Source organism: Labrus mixtus, chromosome 22 (assembly GCF_963584025.1).
Source record: "Labrus mixtus chromosome 22, fLabMix1.1, whole genome shotgun sequence".
Taxonomy (NCBI): domain Eukaryota; kingdom Metazoa; phylum Chordata; class Actinopteri; order Labriformes; family Labridae; genus Labrus; species Labrus mixtus.
The window spans coordinates 3,770,619-3,796,348 of NC_083633.1; the positions used below are offsets into that span (position 1 = coordinate 3,770,619).

Sequence of the window (25,730 nt, forward strand, 5' to 3'; positions counted from 1 at the left end):
CATTTTTCAGTAGCAGTGATTTTGTAGAAAATGGCCAGGGGTTGAAAGATTCTGGAGTAAGAGTCAATGGGTATTACAATCCCTTTCAATATAACGAGGCAGCTTGAACTAAAAAGCATGGAAAAAAAAACCTCTAACCGAAACCATCAGACAACACTTTTGCTGTTTACTTTTGAGCCGGTCTGGTTCAAACTGCAGTAGGCCAACCCGCCCAGGGGCAAAATTGCATGATGGGATGCTTTTGACCCTCCTGAAAATACGCTCTCTATTCTCCATCAGTGCAATGTGTAGACTACATATGGTATAAGCTGATTATAATTCTGTTGTTAGTGACCTGCGGATGCCCGAGGCATTGCAGCTGCTATTTTACTGACAGTTAAAGGCGATATAGCCTATTGGTTTCACTTCTGTAACATGAGGAACAAATCAGCATTAGGGGTTGAGATGGTTATTATTATAATATGTTTTTAGGTAGTTTTTGCAATAATAAAGTCTTTTGTATGTATCTGATATTCTGTGTTGTGCTCCAAGCCCATATAAATGTTCACTGGTGTGATTATATGACCTTCTGTTTGATATGACCTGCCCTTCATCTAGGTTTTTGACAGCTCCTCTCCTCCTCCTCCTCCTCCTCACACAGCCTCTTGTTTCCCACAATGCTCAGCGAACATCACCACCAAGATGGCCGACGCTATGGAGGAATATGAGACAGAAGCTGGCTGCGTCCCTATTCTCCATCCCGAGGTATGGAGCTCTGACTTCATTCACACGGACACACGAACACACAGAAAACACACTTCACCTGCCTGCGTGTGGATGGCTGTATGAATCGGCCTTGCTGTTTGGGAAACTGCGATGCCCCCTGCAAAACCCCCGGTGGTGGTGGTGGTGGTGGTGGAGGAGGGGGGCGGCAGGTAGCTAACGATGCTAAAGGTGCTAACGCTAGCTAGCCCCCCTCCTCCTGCTGCATAGCAAAGCAAACGCTGGGCAGATGTTGGTGTTAATGTTAACGATAAGCAGGGTGGCGTTTTCCCACGATAGAAACACAGATTAGCTCGTACACAAGTGTGTAAGCCATGTGTTTGAGAGTGTAACTGAACTAAAGTAACGTTACTGTTTAATCCTTGCAGCCACACGGCGTTAGCTCTGATGCTAACACTGTTAGCTGCGAAGATGTAACTGGGTTTACTACCCCGTGCTGTCCATTTAGTGCTTATAAAACATTAATATTAACAGTAGCGAGTGTAAAACATCCTTCATATCCGATATTAACCATGTTATTATGTTATGTTGTCACCCTCTGCTGGCTAACGTTATTCTAAGTGTCGTCCATTCAGCTAATGTTGTTGAAAATGTGTCTCTATGTTTGTATTTTAATCTTTAATAATGACGGAAATACTGTCTTTCTTTAAGTTAACCAGGTCCTTTGGCTCATCTCTTCATTTGGTACCATTTGTGATGTTGTCAGCAAAATGAAGCAGCGTTTTAATCTATCATTGTGTGTTTTACTTGAATTACTGATTGGATTAGATTTAACTTTATTGTCATTGCACATCTTACCAGAAGTGCATAAAAGCTTAAAGGTGCTGAGTAAATTGCAAACAAACATGAAGTGAAATGAAGAAATGAACAGGCACATAAACTACAGCGTGCATTTAAAGTCACAATAGTTATTGAAAAGGAGAATTCAAAGCCATAATGTAGGCTACATGATAAACAGGTATACACACACATAGTGTAGAAGTAGGGCTGGGTATTTCCCTTAACCCCACCATACGATACGTATCAGGATACAGAGGCCGTGATACGATATATATATCGTACATTGATTTTTGATAGTGACCATGTCCTACAACAGCTGTTCTTTATTGAGAATAACAGCAGAGACATATTATGGATCCTACAGCTTAAAACACTTCAATTCAGGTCCTCAGGGATCCTAGAAATACATTCAAATATTTTAATGTCAGAGCTATGACTATGTTGTTATTGTGACCTGCACCTTAGGTCAGCTGTCTTTCAAAACTGTCATCACAGCTTTGCGGCCGTATCCATTCTGGAACATCTGCATTGTTACATGTATTTTCAAGTAGCAAATGACGATATATTGGCATATCAATTTTTAGAGCACAGCCCTAGTATACAGACACAGAAATCACAGAATTAGGTATGACTCTGCAATAAAGAGTGTAAAGTAACATTGACAAATATGAATGGGAACTATAAGTCACAGATATGTGTAATGTATATGTTCTAAAAATGTAAATAGATATGGCAGGTATTTACAGTTTAAGTAGGTTATATAAAGTTGATGTGTGTTTGCTTTTTTTATATTCATCATTAACCAGAGGCTTTGCTTTATACATTTAAAATCTATTTGACTGCACATCTTTAATGCACAGTTAATTCCATGGTTCTGGGTAGTTGTTGTTTTGTATATTGAACACAGCCTGGTTATCAATTCATATTTTCTTTGTCTGGTGGCCAATCTAATCATCTGGAAGAGACCTGCTTGATAAACACACGGTAGTTTGCCACTGTTATAGTTCGTTGTCTTCCTTTTCTCTCACGAGTAGGGTTTTGCACTTTGGATTGTAGACAGGATGTCAGGTGAACTGATTTACTGTTCAACCTGGTCATTTACTGATGGTAAACCTGACAGTGTTTTGTACAGCATATCTTTTAATGCCAAGTGAGTACACAAATGAGTTACTGATTATCAAGAGATTTATAAAGATGTTGCAATTACATTTTGTCTCTATCCTTGGCAATAACCCTTGAAATTAAAACCATACTTTTTTTTTTACAAGTTATTGTTTTACCACCAGGATTTTCAGTTCAAAATATTGCCAAACAGTGAGGTGGCAGTGTCTTCAAAATCTAGTTGCCTCTCAGCTAACAATAAACTTAAATGAATGCTCTGAATGTGATCGTCCTCTCGCGCGTTAAGCCTGTAATGCTCTTCAGTGGTAATGTTGCTTTACATGATTAGCAGTCAAATTACCACACATGGATTTGCCTCCATATTGGTATTGATTTTAGGTTCACACATGGCCCCATAATGGAAAACTGTGGTTGAATTAACTGTAACAGCTGCTTTTGTGGTGGCAAATATGTTTTGTTGATCCGGTGGATTTCTCAGCTTTCCTCTAGATTGTACAAATGAAGGAAAACCAAACAAAGGAAGATGGTTCTAAGTAATTTTACCCTTTATCCCTTGACACTGAGACTCCTTTGTTTTTGAGGTGATGAGCTTGGAGTGTAATTTCATACGAGTTAACAGCCAAAACTTCTGGGTTTTATGCAAGCGGCAGCCTTGAAAAATTGTCTGCTTGAGAATGGCTCCAGGAACCCCTGAAGTCACATACACAACACAGTCAAAATAACTGTTTTTACAGCATAAATTAACATGTTTACAGCCTGGAACAAAAAACTAAATAGGTCTGATTAGTTATTTTCATCATGGATACACACTGTACGGGAGGGCGTGATTTTTTTTTTTAACGTCTCCGTTTTGATTTTATGAACGATATGTCTTATCCATAGTTAGGTCCATAGCTGACATGATTGACAGGTGGGTGTGATGTAACAGTTCGTCAAGAGGCTTTAAACCAGCCTCAGCTCCAGCTCTCAGTCTGTCGTTAGGTTGACTGAAAGTTAGCTTGAGACAGGATTTCCAACATGGCGGCTGCTACTGATGAGCCTCCAGCGCCCCCTGCAGGAAAAGATGGCTGATGTCACTCAGGCTTCAAACATTAATATTTACATTCTCATTCTCTCATGTTTTTATGCTCATAAGTTGATCTGAATCGGTGCACATATGTCAACCTAGGTTGAATGCAGGTCAGACTTTTCTTGTATTAGTTGGTCCAATAAACCTGACTTGTCTGACAATGAAACATAAGTGGAAATAAAGGGGAACTGAAAATGTATTTGTTACTGAAGTTAAGGAATTTTGTGGTTTGACAGTTTGGTTTATGGAACTGCAGTTGAACTGTGACAGCAGTCCCATGACTCCTAAAAACCAGTCATGCTCAGTATACCCCTGAGAACGTCTTGTGCATGAAGCACACACTTCAGCCATTGTAGATAACAGTTTATCTTAACTGGATTAAAGCAACTCTGAGGGGTCTTCATTGATCTGTATACACAATGTAATTGGTTTTTCCTTTAACAAATGTGCACACCTAGCCTTCTACTCATTTTCATTTAAACAACACTAGTCTTTCTCTCTGTGTTATAGATAAAATAGTTCCTCTCAGTGGCAGAACACACTGGTGGGGCCTTCTAATTAATGGGAATGTACTTACCATGTGTTCTTTGCTCCCTTGACACAATCAGTTGTTGGTGATTCCTTCCTTCCTGTGTTTGTTTCTCAGAATTTCACTTCTTGACCTGACAGGGAAGCATGAGAGATGTCAGACTAACTTAGTTTATGTAGTCTTGTTAGTTTAGTTTCAGAGTTCGAGTCTGAGCAAGTGACTCGGGATGTTTTATTTTCATGCATGGTGTGCAGGTGTTTATTACAACATAATCCGAATTTGAATCGTGCACCATAGAATCAGTGATTTGGTGTTGTTTTGACTGTAAATACAAGACTTCCACTGTGTCTGGGCTTTTCCATTGGATATTTTTCTCCAATCTTGCATGAATTGAGAGGCACCAAAGCCCCCAGATTCTTAAAGTCATTAAACAGAGACCCTCACAATGTGACCTTTTGGCTACACATCCACTTGTCATGATGAAGGATTACGCTTGAAGGAATTCTTATGATAAATGTAGTTTATTTGCCTCTATTTATCTACAGACTTTGCCCAAAGTTGCTCCTCTTTTCAGCAGGGTGCTGCTTGGAATCTGGGTCATCTTGTAGTTGGCTGTGGCTGAATGTATGAGGCACCTGAATTGGAGCAACAGAAATTTAGCTGAAACCCTCAGAAAGCTGTGCACTATTTTTTTCTGTGGACCAGTTTAACATGTCAAGTGCAAACAGTGACCCTCTCGAGGAATGTTAGCCACAAACTCCAATGACTTCATTTGAAAATGCTAATGAGTGTACCTGTACAAAAGGCATATAGAGCTAGAGAACCTCAGCCGTTTATTTGATAGTTAACTTTTTGTGCAAATTGGGCTGATGGTTTTTGTATCCTTTGAGTGGTACTGTGAAATCCCTCTATTAAATCAATCATGATTTCACGTGCTTTCTCCTGACACATGGATACAAACTGTGCCTTGATTATGAATCCATTGAAGTGGCTCTCATACCAGATAATGGTCATTTCTTGCTGCGTTCTCACATCAGCTCACTCTGACATGCTGCCGAAAAAATACTAGGGTGAGAACTCTGGGTAAAGTCTGAGTGAAAAATGTGGCTGTTTGCGTTCACGCACACACAGCTCTTCCTGGAAATATCCAGAGATTTTCTGTAAGTGTGAAAGCCATATAACAGTGGGTGGTCCAAGCAGAGTCGTTATTGCAGATCAAACAAAAAAGCTGTTATGGTTCATTTATTTAATTGCTTCATGTATTTTTAGGGCTGAAACCTTGGGGTTGATTAAAACCATAAATCCATGGGTCCACAATAGACTTAGATCCTGACAATTGTATTTTAGCTGCTCAGTGCACAGAGGAATGCACCACCACACCGACATGGTGGTAAAAGCCTGTCTCTGTCACTCTTTGGTGGAGCATCTTGGGCTTAAAAACGTAGCTGCTGCTAACTTGTTCTAGGTGCTCGGTTACTATTTAGCTTTGAGTTCCTGCATCATTTGTGGTTCAAACGAGTTTTACCAGTTATCCCCAAAGAGTCTCAGATTCATCCAAAACAGGAGAACTCAGACATGTAAAACCTGTAAAACACTTAAACCATCTTGCCGCTATATTGCCGCCGCTGCCAGCTCAGCAGCCGAGACATAAGGCCTGCCTGTCGGCGGCAGTGAGGACGAGGAGCCGGGGGCCGGCTGGTAGTGTCGGTGTTTGCCTGTGGACACAGACATAGAGTCTGTTTTCTGGCAGGAATTTCCAAGATACCAATTCCTTCTGGAAGAAATCTCTGAATCAGTTGAGGAAATGGTCTTATGTGTTAAAGTAAATATGTCTGTAAACCTGACCTTAGTGGGAGTGGCCTGCGGTGCTGTGCATTCTGGGATTTGGTGTCAAAAAGACACTTTCTGCCTTTTCTCGGCCAAGAAGGCACCAACTTCAAAATGTATTTCACATTTCTACTACATATATGACCCAATGTCAACACAGATTCATGTTTCAACGGGTGAAGTATCCCTTTAATGAAGTCGTTTCACTCTAAAAATCCCACTTTAAAAAATATTTCACCGGAGCTGAAACTCAGCTTGTTCTAATTCTGGCAACCTTGCTGAACAAAATCAGTCACTTGCTTGAATGAAATCGACAGCAAAGTGACTTAAGACGATAAAAATAATGTGCCACAAATTTGTGAATGTCCTAAAACCCATTGATGATTAAAAATGGTGATGAATGTGCATCTTAGAGGTAATACATTAGACTCCTATAGGCTGAGTCGGTGGAGTAAGCCTTAGTCTTTTATTGAAGAGCCAAATCGGCTGGTACATGGTTGGAGGTACAGCTCTTACTTTTCTGCCAATTTTTATCTTATTGTTGTTGCGAAACTGAGATTTGGTTATCTCTTTTGTTCTGGTGCTCTGATTATGATACTACTACTACTACTACTACTGTTAATGAATGAAAACATGCATTTTCAGAGACGGTGCTGTCTAGCATTTTGTTGCTCAAAGCACGTGACCTCCACCTCCCTGAGGAGAGGTTACCATCTGTCCCACTGACCAGCTCCATTGACAAAAGCCAGGCCTGCTGCCCCCCTGCTCAGAATGTGTTCCAACCTGAAATCAATACATGAAAAGGATAATATGTTTAAGTGACAATATTACCAGTCGTCTTGTCCGCCTAGTTAGTGTATGCATCACATGTAAGCAGGAACATAATTAAGAGGTGAACAAATCCACTAGCTGCAATTATCACTACTGTTACAAATGCCATCCTCAGCTTTTTTTAGATGGCAGGAGGGAGAGAGGAGCTGCAGTGACCGGCAAGGGGTCAAAGGTTATCTCCACAGTAGCTTGAGATGGGGAAAGGGAGTCCCATCTGGTGTGTGAGGGTTTAGAGTCCGGCCCTCTTCCCCCTCAGACAGTCATCCTGTGATGGTGCATGTTTTCCATCATTTAAATTCCCAGGTGACTTCAGTTTGTCAGTCTGAAGAGACACAGTCAGGGTCCGAAATTTACTTTTTGACTCACAGGCCAAGGTGGCAGGTAGATGAAAAAATTCTTTTTTTTGTTTTTTTTGTTTTATTTGTAGGCAGTAGTTCCCAGAACCCCCCCCCCCGCTCCACTCTAAACCGCCCCTGCATTACAGACTAAAAACAAAAATCCACGAGAGAATAATAAATTATTAATCCTCAAAACAAGTTTTCTCCTGATTTAGCTTTGACAATATTAGACACTTAATATAATCAGCTCATTAGTGGACGTGTGTATATCTCTGACTGCTCCTGCTGCACGTGATGGAAGAGAAAAGTGGAGCATGCATTTAGCGTCCTCTAGCATATCTGAAGTGTTTGTAACACAGCGCTGTTTCTCAGAGTCTGTGTGGAGATGTTCACACACTTATGACGTTGCTATCGTTAAGTTAGCTGCAGACATGGTGAGAGTGAACGGAGAAAACCGTTTGACCGGATCACGTGTATGTGCGCGCATGTGTGTGCGTGCGTTTGCGCTGCAATGTATGTTGGTGTGTCTCAGCGTGCCCTGTGATGCTCACAGACATGACAGCAGAGAGAGGAGCAGAGAAAAGTAGCTGCAGCTAGGCTACATCAACCGTGCTGAATACTCATAGCATAGTTTTTTATGACTTTTTGATAAAACATTTAGCCGCCCTGTGGCGGATAGCCCTCTGAAAAGTACTCGCCAAACCGAAAATCTACCCGCATTTGGCGCTTGGCGGGTGTTCATTTCGGAACCTGGACACAGTGCAGTCACTATCATCATAAAGAGACTCTTATCAACACAGTCCTCTCTCTGGCAGCTAAACTGGTCTGAATAGTACATGGGGGGAGTTAAAACAGATTGCATAGAGATTTATAAACGACCAAAACATGGCAGTGAGATGTACAATCACCTCCTGGCAACACTGACACTTTAAAAATACAAGAATTAAAACAGAACAGGACGGTCACTTACAAACCCCCTCTAACACATCCTCCTCATGCTGTAGTCTCTAAAATAAAACCCCTCCTCCACTGATCCTAGCTTCTCTTTTTCCTGTATTTGTCCCTTGTGTTGCCATGGCAGTATCACAGAAAGATTACACTTATTCTTCTTATGAGCAAAGATTTGTAAGGAGATAGGAGTAGGAATTTAAGCTTGTTCTGCTGTCAGAGCGAATGCATGAGCTTTAGATAACAGCCACCCAAAATTGAAAGGCAGTTGATTGCTGTTATTTCTTTATTTGGCTGTGTTTACGTTGGTGCACATGTTACACATCAAGGCATAGGATAAAAGATTGACCGAGCTTCCAGCGTGGCTGAATAAGTGAGACAAACCATTTAAATTGTTTGTTGATTCTGTAATCTCACACCATTTCATCTGATAACAGGATATACTAAATACGAAACTGGGTAATTTCAGTTAAAGTTTTTAACAACATAAAGCACCTTGCTTGTTACGTGACCTATGAAAACTTAATGAAACAGTCCAGTTATGGGATCGTACCTTTGATATAACATGTTAGAGAAAGGCCTGAACAGTTACGTTTTCATAACATTCTCTGGTAAAATGCAATGTTTAAATCGTTGGAGCTAGTCTTGTGACATTATAAGTTTTATTATTGACATTATGCTTAAAAAAATGTTGCCATTCTGATTTTAAAGGAACAATATGTAACTCTGACGCGTAGTGTTTAAAATGGGTACTGCAGTCCAAATTGAAAAACATTGTAGAGAGCTGTCTCCCCTCGCCTCCTCCTCTCTAGAGTCCATGCTCTCACAGGTTGCCGTGTAGCGGACACAGAAAGCTTCAGTGCTTAGCCAGCTCTGCATCTGTCTTCATACCTTTCAGTGTACTGCCGAGGCTTTTTAGGTCAGATAGAATCATTTATCTGAACCAGTTCACTTGCCTACTTCCATCGCTGCAACACCTGTTGGTTTGCCTGGCAAACTGAGGGGTGTGCAAAACCTTTGTGTGGGGGAGCCTTAAAACCGCCTACCTTCTCTGGTCAAAACAAACACAGACAGACCAATCGTAACTTAGAAGGAGGACAGACTGGCTGCTGCATTGATGTCATTGAAGCCAGCACTTCAACATAGCATGTTTCCTTTTCTGTCTGATGGTAGAGTAAGGTCACTTTATGATTGAATTCAGTAGATATCTTACAGATTGCTCCTTTGAAGTATACAATGTACATTATCAAAATCACAATAAAGCATGTGTAAGTAGTTCTGCAGAGATATCCTGCACCGTAAAACCTTTATTTTTCCACATGCAAGAAAACATAGTTGTTTGTACCAGATGTCACATCATTATGATTTTAATTATGCTGGGTGCAATCATATCTTTGTAAATATTTGAAAGCACAGAAAAAGGCCTGTAGTTCAATTTCAAGAAAATCTGATTTATAGTTGACAACCAAACAATTTGGCAGAGAAAATAACAACAATTACTGGAAGATAATATCCTGAAATAGTTCAGCAGCCTCAGTGAGTCATTTTCCATCCAAGTGTGAAAAGGAATGAGTGTATGAGATTTTGTCCTGCACCATCTTCTTCTTGCTGCTCCACCAGCAGTCCCCCGTGGAGGCAGAAACGCTGGCTCAGCCCGTCCTGCTGGCTGTGTAGGGAAGCCCAAGCTAAACTCAGAGGTTAGATGGTGCAGCTTTAAGTCTCTGTAGGCCTTGTGCCTCAGGCTACCCAACAGCACTGCACATGCCTGTCATCCTCTACCCCCCTAGTGGCTTCCTTAATATTTCTTACTGTTATATATATATCTACCAATAGGTGTGAATGCCTGCTTGAAAGTGGAACAAATGTTTTTATAGGTGGTAATGTTGTTAAACTACAGATTTTTTTATATCAAGGGCATGTCACTTTGAGCATTATAGCTTTAACTCTTAAAATGATCCAGTTGTTTTTTTTTTTCTTTTGTGTATCTCAATATTTGCGACTCGATTATTTGTGTGTCTCTGAAATTAAATCAAAGCAACCTATCTGGATTGAGCAGGAGCTTGAGCGCTCATTCACAAAGTCAGGAGTCAGAGAGGAAAAAGCCCCCGCTCTGTGTTTACAAGATGCGTCCCTCGTTTCTAGGAGATGGAGTCTTAATTGTTGTGTCCTTGGTGTTACCATGGCGACTAATTGACTATGAGCAGCTCACTGCCCTCATGTGTGACAGATTAGATCTTCATCTGCAACAGGACCGAGAAGCCTGCCTTTGTCCTGCAGCCTGTATTTCCCTCTTCTAATGGTGTAATTAAATAAATGCTCAGTGTCTACAGAAAATATATTTATACATGTTATAACGGTGCATGCACTGGAAGGACTAATAATATAAAAGATGGCTCAACTCCAGCAATCATTGCAGTGTAATCCAGCGTTAATAAAGGTATTTCACCTGTATTTGATGATTCAACACAAGGCTTTCCTCTTGTGTTTCCTGACTTTACTTCCTGTGTCAGACTACGTGGGTGTTTACAGGCTTAGCTGTGAGTCTTTTTTTCTCCTTCATGGTTTTGTTGCACGTTTCACAACATTTTCTTTGTTGTTAGGTTGCAGCTCATAGTGTAACCTTTAACTCCCACTGTAGTTACATCCTAAGCATAAAGCGTAGCTGTATTATTGGAAATATCTGTGTGGGTTTGCAGGCCTTCTCACCCCTGTTGATCGATCGTGTTGCTTTTGGGCACAGCTACTGAAAAGGAAAATTATCTTGGAGAATCAGTTAACAAGCAATTCTTTGTGCTATGCTTTCAAGATGTAAAACCCTTTTTAAGTCTTTTAGTACATCTTAATACCTTTTTATTTTTAAGTTCTCAGGGATTGCCTTGAGATGTGCCATATCCTTGATCTGGGTCACACACAGACTGTCCTCCTCTCCCACATCTCTTATGTAATGTTCTGTAGAAAAGTTCTGTAACATGAAGATGCATAAAGACATGTTCACTTTTAAAGAATAGCCATATCTGTCCCCTTCTTTTCTCTGGGTGTGTTCAGTGCGGCAATGTCTTCAACCTCCATTTGTTTGACTCAAACCTTAAAGTATTCAATACACATGATCACATTTGTGATGTTCACACTTAATGGCTGTTGGGGGGAAAACGCAGTACAACCTAACCTACTCATCTTAATCTCTGTCTGTCATTCTCTTTTCAGGAAATCAAACCTCAGAGTCATTACAACCACGGCTACACCGAGACTGTCAGCCGTAAAAACCATGTTGACGACTACAGCACCTGGGACATCGTCAAAGCCACACAGTGAGTAAATGTGTTGCCATCTGTGTGTTGTCGTCTCAAAAGAACATCAGGACATGCTTGCTGAACTGTAATGAGGGGTTTCAAATCTTAATTGACAAACTGTAAACACAAAGAAAGTAGCTTGCCTTGTGGTCAAGCAGAGGGGATCTAAAAATATGACTCGTAAATAATAAATAAATATTTCATGCCTGATTGACCTTCGGCATGCACAAGTGACCTCAAAGCAAAATGAGCTTTGTTGACAAAAAAGAATGAAGACACTGGCTAGCAAAGCCATGCTGATCAGATAATGGAGACAAGCAGAAGAAACAGAGAAGCATTTTAAGAAAATAATTTGAAACGCATTTGAAATTAAACAGACTTTATGAAAAGGGTTAGCAAAAACCTGAGAAGAATCGAGTGGTTGATATCTGCCAGCTGAAGAAGGCAAGTGCAGTTACATGACATGACATGGCATGTGAAAAAGTTCCATAAACCCTTTTCACACATATGGAAATCTCCTGAAAAACTCCGGAGATTTGGCTACCCGGAGCTTCTTTAGGCGTGTGTGAACGCAAACAGACGCATTTTTCGCACAGACTTTACCCAAAGTTTCTCCGGCCAGACCCCTAGTATTGTATCTGCAGAAAATCTGAGTGAGCTGATGTCTGAACGTGGCAGCATATACTGCGGAGATTTTCAATTTGAGCCAATAGAAAGAGAATGACGTTTATATACAGTTAACGGCTAAAGTGTCTTCACACGACCACTACTGTTGTCATTCCATTGGATTACACATAGCATTGATATAAAGGCAAATATTCTCATTATAGCACCATGTAGTGGACTCTGTTGCTTCGGCCGCTACTTCCGCGTTGTTTATTTACGTCACAGAAATCCCCCCGTGGCCCCTCCCCTCTGACAGGGAAAGTCCCTCGCTGAGAGGAGCATATATGAACGGCTAGGTCGGGAGAATCTAGCCGGGAGTGCATATGTGAAAACGGCTATACTGACTGATTAATTCCACCAGAGGCGTGATCGGTCCGTCTCCGCTCCACTACAGCAACAGAGATGATAGGTTTTCAAGTCTATGTGTGTGTTTCCTCTGGCTACGCTGACTCTGTCCTGCAAAAGATTAGCATGGTTTCTATTTTTGCATCAATTTCCCAAAGAGCTGATCAAGTGGGACAGGAAGTCAGACACTGAAACAACATTAAAACATTTTTTTCAGAATAAAACCCTCTGTTTTGGCGGTTCAGAACAATGACTGTATAGCCGTTTTCACATATGCACTCCGGATAACATCTAGATATTTACAGGAGGACTTCTCCAGAGATTCTCCCGAACTAGTCGTTCACATATGCTCCTCACAGCCGGGGACTTTCCCTGTCAGAGGGGAGGGGCCGCGGGGGATTTCCCCACGTAAGACGTGATGTAAATAAAAAACGCAGAAGTAGCGGTCGAAGCAACAGAGTCCGCTACATGATGCTATAATGAGAATATTTGCCTTTATATCAATGCCATGTGTAATCCAATGGAATGACAACATCCACAAAAGAGAGAAGAACAACATACTGACGAACATAATGCAGCCGTTTAATTACGTGCACAGAGATCGTAGTAGTCGCGTGCAGACACTTTAGCCGGTCACTGTATATAAACTTCATTCTCTTTCTATTGGCTGAAATTAAAAATCTCCGGAGTATATGCTGCCACGTTCAGACATCAGCTCACTCAGATTTTGTGCGGATAAAATACTAGGGGTCTGGCCGGAGAAACTCTGGGTGAAGTCTGCGCGAAAAATGCGTCTGTTTGCGTTCACACATAGCTTAAAGAAGCTCCGGGTAGACTAATCTCTGGAGTTTTTCAGGAGATTTCTGTATGTGTGAAAAGGGTTTATGAGTGTTTTATACAGTATTATACCACATGAAGTTGTATTATCTCGTGCTGTCAGGAGTAAGTCTAAAAACGCGATCTGTAGATGTTGACAGACGAGGAAGTGCAGAGATGTAATGGAGAAGATCTGGTGGAAGACCTGGGTGAAGCGTGACAAACTCTCCAACAAATGATGGATGGACATAGCTGACCCCACATGCTCCTAAGATGACTGTACCTCAGTGTTGCACATAACACTACACATGAGTGGCCTTAAAAACTGATTTGAGTAAACATTGTTTCAGCTTTTGATTGAATATGAACACTGCTTTTTGACTTTCTTTCTGGGCCAGTTGAAGGCACCGTGTTTGTTTCTGTGGTTTTCTGATTCAGCAGTTATAAGTGACTGTAGGCGAGGAAGAGGAGAGATGTTGAAATGTCTTCCTGATGAGACAACAGAAGCTTTTTCTGAGATGTTTTTAAACAACAGATTTATGTTGTTTTGATTTGAGGTTCTGGACTTTGGTTAAAGTGTGGGAGTCTTGTTTGTGTGTTTATGATTTACGGTGTGTATTTATATTTATTATGTGCTTTCTGTCAGTGTGCTCAGGTTTTGTCGATTTCGTTGTCTTTTGAATGCATGTGTGTATTTAATCCCTCTCCACCCCTCTCTCTCTCTCTCCCTCTCTCTCTCTCCCTCAGGTACGGCATCTTCGAGCGTTGCAGGGAGTTGGTGGAGGCGGGGTTCGATGTCAGACAGCCAGACAAAGAAAACGTAACGCTCCTCCACTGGGCCGCCATCAACAACAGGATAGACTTAGTCAAGTGAGTCCTTTTTTATGTTTTTTTTTTTTTTTTAAGGTGATGGAGGAAGAAGCAAATAAGTTAGAGACTTGAGCTTGTAGTTAGATGATACAAAGACTAGCTCTTGTATAATCCGTCTTGATACGGTCGTTATTTGAATAAAGGTTTAACGAAATAAAAGCCAGCTTTACAGCCTACAGCTGAATGATATCACTGAAAATAAGTCAGTGTGATGCAGTGAAGAGTTTCAGCTGATTCTGAATGTGTGTGTTTGTGAAGGTACTACATATCAAAGGGAGCCATAGTGGACCAGCTGGGAGGAGACCTGAACTCCACACCTCTGCACTGGGCCACCAGGTAACACACACACAGATAACACACCTGCTTTTTGGTGGAAATAATTATTCCACAGAGCTCTTATTTATTAACATGTGAAATATTATTCATGCCCTTAAAAATAAATACCACTTCTTCTTCTTCTGTCTTTTGGTAATCCACAGTAATGTAAAAGAAATAGGTTTATTGCATAGTGGGTTTACACATTTGATTTAGGTGCATACCTCTTAACATAAAGAGCAAAGACAACGACCAAGTAAACCAGAGTACTCATACATTTTTTTATTTGTTCCGTACATGTCAAAACACACAGCAGAAAAGGACAAAGGAAAAAAAAAAAAAAAAAACAATTCACACTTTATCCCATGTACGGAAAGGAGCAGGGAGAAAAATAATTCTTGTTTTGCCTGCCCCTTACTCAAAAAGCAACAGTAAATGTCTGGATGGTCTGTCCAATTACAATCAATGAATGAATATCATGCCAACATAAAACAAAGCTGACAATTCAGTCTTTACTTCCTCAGAAAGTAGAAGGAAAACACACACAGAAAGTTAAAGTTGTCCTCGCAAACTGATGCTTAAAATGAAATTTTCTTCTATGCTCTTCATCTTCTGAGCTAAAAACAAACATCTTTTGTAAACTTTCTGCTAATACTTTACTCTTTGCTCTGAACATAACTACAAGTGTCTGTAACTCAACTAAATCTTTCAGTTTCAATAAACCTGATCTTAAAAACAGCCCATTGGTGTGCTCTCTATAGTGGACTTTATAAATGATTCTTACCGCTCTTTTCTGTAAAATAAATAACGGATTAATGTTTGTGACGTAAGTGTTACCCCACATTTCAACACAATAACTAAAATAAGTGAACAATACAAAATCCGCAGTACCTTACAATCCAAGAGAAACTTTGCTTTGTTTAAAACAAAGATATTCTTGGACACTTTTTTTTTAACATGAGCTATATGTGATTTCCACGTTAACTTATCATCCATGATCACACCCAAAAAACGAAATTCAGACACTCTTTCAATATTAACTCCATCTATAGACAACAAAACGTTTTCATCCTTTTTTTGGTGATGAATTGTAGTGTGAAAGAACATTGAAAACATATTGAAACTATAGCTGTTCTTTGTTGTAATGAAACAGAGGAATGTGCACGGGAATACCAAGGTAGTGTGCCAAAGTTTACAGGATGAAATAAAGTCTTCAATAGTTTTTTTTTACCTCCATGGACTTTAGAAAAATGCTGAATTTATGAACAGAAAAGATGAAACAATATGCAATCACATATGAGGAAGACATCCCAGGAGCAATCTCTGAAAAATATCAAATTCATTAAAAAGACGTAAAACTAGCTGCCAGTAAACATGAGAATGATTTTTTTAGATTTCAATTCTATGAAAAGATCTTCTAAAAGTGCCAAATGTAGAGCAGCACTGACTGACCTGTTCCTACTCGGGTTGTCAAAATACCAGAAGTTTGAGCTTTGATATGATACTAGTTAAAATAAAATAAAATCAACACCTGATTTGATGCCACAGCAACAAAAATGTAAGTCCTGGGGCGCGGATGGCCCCGGGGTTAGGTCCCACCCCCAATACGGAGGCTATAGTCCTCCGTATTGGGGGTGAGGTGTGGGTTCAAGTTCTACCTGTGGCTCCTTTCCTGCATGTCATTCCCACACTCTCCTGATTTCCTACTCTATCCACTTTCTTATTCAATAAAGGCAAAAAGACCCAAAATAAATCTTTAAATTTTTTTACTAATTCCTCTGCACCGCACCTTTCTCATCAAATAAATGTTATTTTTTTGTGTTCACATCATTAGAATAATGGGGACTGTGTTGCTTTAAAACATGGTTTAAAATTATCCAAGTATCGGACACTTTGTCAGCCTTACTTCCTACATACAAACATCCTCTATTTCGTGTGTTGATTTCCTCGTTCCTTGTTGTAACGTTCACTCCTTCCTGCTGATAATAGTGAAACAAGACGAGTCAGATGAGATCCTCTACCCCCCCCCCAATACCAAGCAGACATGGGGGCATGAATCTCTCATCCTGAATTATTGATGAGCTTGACAACAGACATTAACAGACACTCAGGAGTCCTGTGTCACATCCTCCCCCCCACCGATGACCAATAACCTTTAAAAGCCCCCGCAGCCTCCTCTTCCTCTCGACCGTTTAGACACCTGCTGGAGTTAAAGACTGGCTGTTAGAGGCTTTGTCTGCTCACGATCACACACAGTACATTACTGTTTTTGGTGTAGGGAAATTTATAGCACACAGCCCCCCCCCCCCCTCAGGCAGGAGAATAAAAATAAGTGAATTTGAATTTTATGTTTTTTACCTGTTGCTTTCACATTGTTATTGCCCTGTGAGAAGAAGTTTGCATTGCAGGGCTGGTAGTAAAGTATTTCAAACTCAATATACTGCATGCAATAAACGCCTGTAACAAATTGACTCATATACCACTTAGACAAACATTAAACGATAAGAGAAGACGGGGACTCATTCTTTCAGTATCACACCTGCTTATATGAGGCTACTTAATTAATTGTGCAGGCAGCGCTGTTCAAAGCAGTGGGAGTGGGAGTAAGTGACACCCTCCTCTTTGGATTGTTGAGCTTAGCCTGCTCACCCACTCAGCATCAAAGTGGCCGATCAAGTGAGAGTAGTTCTGGCCTTTTTGACCCCGATCCTCTTAAAAGTCTGGTGTCATTTTCTCCTGCACGTTACTGCGCTTTTTGAATCAAACTACCAACTACTTGTCTGAATAAAAATCTGATCACTTCCTGTCAAAGGAAACGGAGCATATTACACTTCAGTTTAAAATATTTTTGTTCAGCCTTTGGTAAAGCACGGAGGAGTAAGATATTTATTAGAAGTTTGTTTTGTGTGCATCTCCTCACAGACAAGGCCATCTATCCATGGTGGTGCAGCTCATGAAATACGGCGCAGACCCGTCTTTGATCGATGGCGAGGGATGCAGCTGTGGTCATCTGGCCGCCCAGTTTGGCCACACCTCCATCGTGGCCTACTTAATCGCCAAAGGACAGGTAGGACACAGCAGGATTAATCAGCAGGAGAACTTGATCTTTCCTTCATACAGTCATCTTTTCTCACAGCATCAGATGTGGAATAAGATTGATTGGGTCAGAAATCATGATTTATTTGTTATTGCTTATGGATCTGAACAACATCCATTCTACTGATGTTTCTATCATTTGAGGTTTTTCTGCCAATGTGGGTCAAGTCTGTGTTTTGAAAGTACCGATGCTTCCCACCAGGGGGAGCCCTAAAGCTTCTCTTTCAGACTCTCTCTTCTCCTTCAGCTCCTTTTAATGCATCTCTCCTTTGTTACAGGACGTGGACATGATGGACCAGAACGGCATGACTCCTCTGATGTGGGCGGCTTACAGGACGCACAGGTGTGCACGTTTTAAGTGTTAACACAGTTGTTATTAGAGCTTTGTTATGAGTCGCTGCTCTGACTTGTTCTGCTCTGGACAAGAATGGAGACTGGGAAACTAAACTTTGAATAATTTCAACCTCAAATAAAGAAACTGATTCCAGGAAAAAAGTCTGACTATTAGGCCACTTAAAAAACGCACCTGAACCCTCGCACAAGCTGGAGCATGCTTCTGCTGACTGCAGACACACAACAACCTTGTCATGTGTAAATGTGCGGTCATTCATCAGACAGACTGCTTACACGGGGAAACAAGTCCCAGTGCTGCTCAGCGTCGTCTGAATATTCCCTTATGAGCTATTTTTCAGCAGAAACATCTCTATTTATACTTTAGTGATGTGATTAATCAATCTAAGAATCGAGGGATTTCATCATTAGCAGTGAAATATAGCTTTAGTGTGGGTATGAGTTTTCAAAAATTCCATGTATATCATGCTCATTTTTTTCTCCTCTGGGCGACAGTGTGGATCCAACCCGGCTGCTCCTGACCTTCAATGTTTCTGTCAATCTGGGCGACAAATATCACAAGAACACAGCGCTGCACTGGGCCGTACTGGCTGGTAACACCACTGTTATCAGCCTGCTACTGGATGCTAACGCTAACGTCGATGCACAGAACATCAAGGTAATCATGTCGTCATGGTTTCATCCACTGGTTGCCCCTATGAATGATGGACAAGTACGTTTTTATTTTAATAATGGAGGATAAATACAGACTGGTCTTCTGTTGGTGTTTAGGGTGAAACCCCGTTAGATCTCGCCAAGCAGAGGAAGAACGTTTGGATGATCAATCACTTACAGGAGGCACGGCAGGCCAAAGGCTACGACAGCCCGTCCTACCTGAAGAGACTTAAGATGGACAAGGTAAACACACACACACATCACATTGTACAGTAAACCTTGAAGCTTTCAAGAAATGTCCAAAGGTAGAATCAAGTGTAACCACCTAATCTTTCACACAAACACACCTCTGTGTGGCTCACTGTGAAACCCCTCAGTCACCGCTCACACTGACGTGCTCACACAGGCCTGTCCACGCTGAACTTTTGCACTGCAGCAGCGATGTCACGGCATGTCCGGGGGCTGAGATCACCTTTCAGTCTAAACATGTCACTTTGACAGCCGTTTACTGCTTCTCAAGTCTGCAATCAGACAGTCTGACAGGAAGGAGACAACTCGTAAACGATAGGCTTAACACGACAACTAAAGGAAAATACTGGAACAGGGTAACTGCTGCACAGTCTGGTCCGACCACAGAGGGTTATTCCTAGTAAGAGCTTTGACACAAGCTTTGAACCTGATTCAATGTGGAGGTCCCATCCTGTGTTTGTTGGTTTTTATCTTAAAGAAAGCATTCCTTTGGCTGTCTGATGTGTTACCTGTCTATAAACATATGCAACAGACTCACAACAACAATATTTATACATCTTTCCCAGGTGGAAGACTGTATAGATATTTCTACTTTCACATTTTTTCATTGAAGACCTTGAATGCATTTGTTGAAACTTTAATGTTTTGTCTTTCCTCTCGTTTGCTGGGATGTCATTAGTTAAAAAAGGTAAAGTGTTGATCTAGAGGGATATACAAATAGACCTCTGAAGTCTTCCTTATTTCTTGTATAGAGATTTAAGTGTTCATACAAATTAAAAATAGATTGTAGACAATTTATAGCATCACATGTAGATCTGAGGTTTGTCTCAAAGTTAGTCGAGCCCCTCAGTGTCAGACCCAATCTATAGCAGGTAGAGCCTCACAGGCTAGTCGTAGATTTTTGGCATCTCACTTGGTTGGATTGCTGCTAAATTTCCTTTTTAGTGATTCTATATCTTAGCCAAACTAAAGTAGCAGATTTCAGTTTTGTATTTGTATGTAAACTAGAAATGTGTATAGCTAGCCGTAGGAAAACATCCTTCATCATAGTCAGGCATTTAGACGTCATAACATACATATATCTATTTGCAAATGTATCGTATGCATCTATTGCAGAAAATCATAGGAGCTAAAGATGTTAGCTATGTATGTTTTTTTTTTTTTTTTTTACAAAAGCTGACAGTTTTTTTTACTAAAACTGGACTAGATTCCATTAGAGACTAATAGAAATCAAGACTGTAGGTGATCCCCCTGCAGGGAGATGTTAATCACCATGACTTCTATCACTTTTGAATCAATAGATTTTATACCTTTTATAGATACAAAAGTCTGAAGTCTGTTGTTCCGGTCTGTCTCCTCCAGTACTTCATCTCTTCTCTGTATCTCCTGTCTTGCTGTTTTTTTTATAACTCTTGCTGATGTACCCCTCCGTCTCCCTCCTCCTCCTCCTCTTCATCGTGCAGGAGTTCAGGCAGAAGGTGATGCTGGGAACGCCCTTCCTGGTCATCTGGCTCGTTGGATTCATCGCTGACCTGGACATCGACTCCTGGCTGATCAAGGGCCTCATGTACGCCGGTGTCTGGGTCGCCGTGCAGTTCCTCTCCAAGTACGTCTCAATGACACATCAATTAATGAATTTAATCTCGTATATGTCTTATCATGCAACTCACAATAAAACTTAAAAGTCTGATTGAGATTTCCTAAAAACAGACGGTCTCGATGAGTTGAGAGATGAACATGCACATATCCCTGCGTGCAAACACACATGTCATTTCTGACATTCCACCCAATGCATTGAAACAAACATCTTTAAACACACACACTGCATACTCTGCTTTAACCCCGTCACTGCAGCCATCTGGTCCTGCTGGTGTAGTTTGTTGTTCTCTTCAGCTCTAGACTACAAAAACACACATTACCCAGCGTGTCACCTGAACATCTAGTGACATTCTTTACATAACTACTTGGATAAATAACACTTTGTAACAGTGAGGGCTGCTGAGGGTTAAAGTTTGGTTTATTGTTGCTGCTGCCAGACTGAACAGTTCAGATCAAACACTCAGGTTTGCATCTGTCCACATGTGAAGTGAACACGTTTAACATCTGCTGGAAGAATGCCTTGATGTAGGAAACTGAGATGATACGAGCTACGCAGTATCTGCAGTGGGAGGGAAGCCAGATTCTAAAATTCAAGCTCGCTATATTTTTACAAAAACAGCAGCAATTAGAGCCAAGACTATTTGTATGACAGTAAATCAGAAATACAGGCTTTACTAAAGAAGTGGAAGATACCACTTTGACCCAATCACTTTTTTGTTGACTTTGACTATTTTCATGTTTTAAATACTCAGCTTGAGTGTCATGGTCATCGCCATCTAATTTCCTTTTTTAGAGCCAGAAGTTTCCATATATGGAGGAGAGGGTAGATATCCAAGAGGTCAAGTTCAGTGACTGGGATTAGCTTCTGTGACACCTTGCAGACAGCTAAATGCATGCACCTGTCACTTAAAACAGCCTTAATCTTAATCATGCACAACTTTCTTCCTTATGTAATTTAAACCAATGACTGGAATAAAAATGCATCCCCTGTGCAGTTGTCATGAGTGAACAAAATGAAGAATTGTTTGCGCCAGGCTGGGAACATGTTGATCTCTGATGTAAAAGTTGTTTTCAGACACAAGTAGCCATAGAAAGGAAGAAGGTGTGTCCTTTTTGATCCCGTAGATGTCGGCCTGGTTCACCAGCAGGAAACTAAAACAAACTGCTGTTTGGCCACGCCTCCGCTTACTCTCGTTCTGAAGCCTCCGCTCTCCTCCAGCGACACACCTCCAACCCACTTCCCCCGCGTTCTCACAAATAAGTTATTATATAGAACGCACCATTAAGCGTAAGAGGCAGACAAAATTGTCCTTGACTTGAGATGCAATTACCTAAAGCCTGCATTGTTGTGTTAGCAGGCTAGTGTTAGCACACTATATATGCAATATATGCACATTGCATGTAAATTGACACCTAATGGCAGTGATCTAAAAAATGCTTACATGACATTCTTGTTGCTTTTTATCAACTGGAGGGATAATCATTTTGATAATTATGCTGATAACTAACCTCTCTCTCTCTGTCTCTCTCTCTCTCTGCAGGGCTTTCTTCGACCACTCCATGCACAGCGCTCTCCCTCTGGGGATCTACCTGGCCACCAAGTTCTGGATGTACACCACCTGGTTCTACTGGTTCTGGAACGATATCCTTTACTGTCTCAGACTGACGCCATTCACACTTCATTTGTCTTTAAAGAACTGTCTATGTTTTCACTGAGAGTGGGATAAAAAGATTCTCTTATATCTGTCCAGGAAACATGACCACACAGACAGCTGCAGATTGGCTTAGCTTAGCACAAGGTAGAAAACAACAGGAAGCTGCTGTGGACTCTGTCCAGATGTAACCCGAGTACAACTCTGAAGATCACGTATTTAAATGTTAAATTCTCTGTTTAGAAATATGCATGGTGGGAAATGTTTCAGGCTACATTGTGATTGTATAGGGATATAAGCCATCATATTTTTAGCAGTTGCCAGGCAGCCAATAGGCACTACAGGAAGTCAAACTTCCTGACCAACAAGTAAATTCACCAAGTAAGAAGAAACAGATTTTTCAGTGTGACCAACATGAAGTGTTTTCCTGATGTCACATCTTACGCTTCAGTTAGTGTGATGGATGAACTCATTTAAGTCTTATTACCACTTTTTTTTTTCTCCTCTGGGAGTTTGATTCAGAGCTATCTTCAGTTTGAGAGAAGTTAATTGGCTGGTTTCTTGCTTGAGGAATCTTTGAATAATGGTAAATAAACTCCAAATACAATCAAGAATTTAACTGAACAAGAATGTGGACCTATTCCCCGACACTGCATGCAACATTTCTCCCCAAGTCGAGCTGCAGTTCAATCCTCTGAGGCTCTTTCCAGCCACTCAGAGTGATCGATGGGCTCTTCTGTCCACCTGTTTTATTCGTTTCCATCTATAATCCACTTAAGTGTGAAGTATGCCAGAGCTTCAAGAGCTGGCAGTCTCTGTTTACTGGAAAAAAAGAGGCATCGGCTCACAGTTTGAAATGGGGAATTCATTGTTGGCATTCAGAAAGTCATACATCATAAGCCAAAAGCTTTTCTGAATCTGTTCGGTTTGTTTAAGAAAATCTCTGACAAATCTTGGCTTGTAAAAATATAAATGTACTGATGAAGCGTTTTGATTGAAGAAGACGGACGGATTATCGGGGAAAGCACTTTTGTTGGCAGGATTAAACTTCTGTGAGATTGAGTTACAGGCCAGTTGCAGTGGATTCAAGTTGAAATACTGGATAGAGTTAAGAGTAGATGACAGAAAAGTGAGCTGAGAGTGTGTTAAAGAAACTCCAGGCTGGAGTGCAGAACATCCAAGGACCTCTTTAGAAATCGATGTTGCAGTCAGAATGTCGAAACGTTTTGTATTTAAATGAACATGAGTGATGCTCGTGCATCCAAGCTGTGGTTCAAACCCAACCAGAGGACTCTGAAGAGTTTGTGTTGGCCTCAGCGGGGCTGCCGTCACATTTCATTTTGTTCATGGAAAAATAATTGGGAAGCTGCTAATTGCAGGGGTTGAGAGGGGAGGTGTTGTTTGTGGAGGACATTTCATTTTGTGCTTCATTGCTCCACTAATGGGGGGGAGGGGAGGGAGAGTAAAGATGTCGTTGACCTGAGCCTTTTTGAAGAAGAAAACTGCCCTGTGTATTCTTTTAAAAAAAGATGCTGGAGGTTTGTTTTGAGCTTGTTTTTACGTGTGTTTGGTGCATCTAGGCAACATAAAAGGAAGGATTATCCTAAAAGGACGTCTCTGCTGCCTGAGCCAGGTTTTTGCATTAGCATTCTTCTTAAGTGATCTAAGATTAGGTGACATTACATCCTGTATTGTGGTAAATGTTTGTTCATACATCCAAAGTTGCCTCTTTGCCTTCAGGCAGTTTCTTTGACGAGTGAGCACAGTTAGTTCTTTCAGGCTTCCCGTTTGCCCTGCAGCCTTAGAGTCAGTCATAAAGCCCGAGCGTCTGCCATCGATCTCTTTCCAGGTTTTTTTTTGTGTGTCTGTGTTGAGATGAAAGACACGATGTTTCATGCTCCCGACAGCACCAGGAAAGTTTCTCTCCTGGCAGCGATGCAGACACACGTTATCTGATGTGAACTCAGTCAGTGTGACAGTTGGTTCTTGTCCAGCAGCATTCTCTCGTGTGCATGTTATTTGCATTAACTTATGCAAAGCAAGCGATTTTCCACATCAGGAGCACTGTAGCGTACTTGATTTTTAACTCAAGTTAATCATGAATTCTATTCTCTAACACAAGTGAGACTGTTGAGGCAGCTACCAACAAGTGATAGTGACGCCATAGCTGAGATCATCAAGTCAAAGAGTTGAACAATGTGTCTCTGGACAGGAGACATTCACACTCAGTAGAGACAGACAGTTACTGAGGATGAATATAGTTGAACATGCTGTGAAGTCATTATTATTTGAAACGGCCTTTATTCACTTTGTTCAGATTCAGCTGTTTCTATGTGCATTTTGTAACTGGTGGGAAATGCACTGGTAGTGTAGTGGTTAGTGGGCGTGCCCCATCTACGGAGGCAGTGTTCCTCCCGAGGGGGCGGCTCGGGTTCGGGTCCGACCTGTGCCTCCTGTCCACTGAGCTGGCTCTACAATGGAGCACAAAATGTCCCAAAAAAAAAGAAAAAATCTTGAATTTAACATTAAGCATTTTGAAACTTTTGTGTCAATAATAAAAACCTCATGGGACTTAAATAAAAAAAAAAATAAGCAGAGAAAATCAATGTATGCATGATGAGGAGCAATGCCCCTTTCTCAAATGAATGAATGAGACATTTTAAACCTCATTCCTGTTCTTTGACATGTTGCTAGAATTCCTTTAATAACGCTAATCATCATCAAGCAGCCTCCTCTTTTTTTTAAAGATTTTTATTTTGATATTTGGGCTTTTCTTTGCCTTTGTTGGAGATACAGGACAGTGGATAGAGTCAGAAATCAGGGGAAGAGAAAATGGGGAATGACATGTAGGAAAGGAGCCACAGGTCGGGGTCAAACCTGGGCCGGAGGACTGTAGCATCCGTACATGGGGCGAGTGCACTAACCACTGCGCCACCAGCGTCCCATCCTCCTTCTCTTTGAAAGAGAATCGGCTTTAGAATAAACTCCACCTGTTTGCATTGATGTGCCAAACTCTAAAAGTAGTGAAAGGACACATGTTCATTTTTCATTTTCTTCCACTCACCTTCTGGATATTTGTTGAAATCTGTCGAGAGGAGCTGGAGGTGTGTGGTTGAAGAGTAATGATGCTTTTAACCTCGTCTTATGTTCTGCTTTGTATTTTTTGGAGAAGCATCATTTGAGTCTCTCTGACCCGTCAGCACATAAACTGTGCACTGCTGAGGGTCTCTGGTTGAGCTCCAGCCGTGTGAGTGAACATTTATTGAAGTTGGATTTGAAGAGAAGAATATAAAACCTTTTATTCCAAAGATTCCAACATCTGGTTTAAAAAAGTCCTAACATGATCGTCTGCTGAAATGAAAGATAGTTTCATTTGTTGTTAAGCTTTTATTGAATACCATAAACCAAACGTTTAACAGTGTGCAGAAGGATATGTGAGATTTCAGCACCTCTTTGTTATCCACCAGTTCTGACCCACTTTCAGCCTTTGTGAGCTCAGTCTCCTCCTCAGGCCTGAGATCAGATCGGATGACGAAGGGTGGAGCCGTGTGACGGTACTTTGTCTCTTTTCCAGATGGGGATCACAGTTTTTCAATCTGTAGTCTCCGCTCCTCAACGCTT

The 25,730-nt window shown here is 41.1% G+C and overlaps 1 protein-coding gene across 1 annotated transcript in view; it reads left to right on the forward strand.

The window, feature by feature from the left end:
* Positions 1-657: 657 nt before the first annotated feature.
* Positions 658-25,730, forward strand: part of zdhhc17 (zinc finger DHHC-type palmitoyltransferase 17) — a 33,801-nt gene continuing 8,728 nt past the window's right edge. The window contains exons 1-10 of the mRNA XM_061029255.1: positions 658-744; positions 11,411-11,514; positions 14,071-14,193; positions 14,452-14,529; positions 17,431-17,575; positions 17,883-17,947; positions 18,451-18,613; positions 18,727-18,852; positions 20,322-20,464; positions 21,999-22,099. Coding sequence (XP_060885238.1) covers positions 682-744; positions 11,411-11,514; positions 14,071-14,193; positions 14,452-14,529; positions 17,431-17,575; positions 17,883-17,947; positions 18,451-18,613; positions 18,727-18,852; positions 20,322-20,464; positions 21,999-22,099 — 1,111 coding nt within the window. The 5' untranslated portion in view covers positions 658-681. The remainder of the gene's footprint in view (positions 745-11,410; positions 11,515-14,070; positions 14,194-14,451; positions 14,530-17,430; positions 17,576-17,882; positions 17,948-18,450; positions 18,614-18,726; positions 18,853-20,321; positions 20,465-21,998; positions 22,100-25,730) is intronic.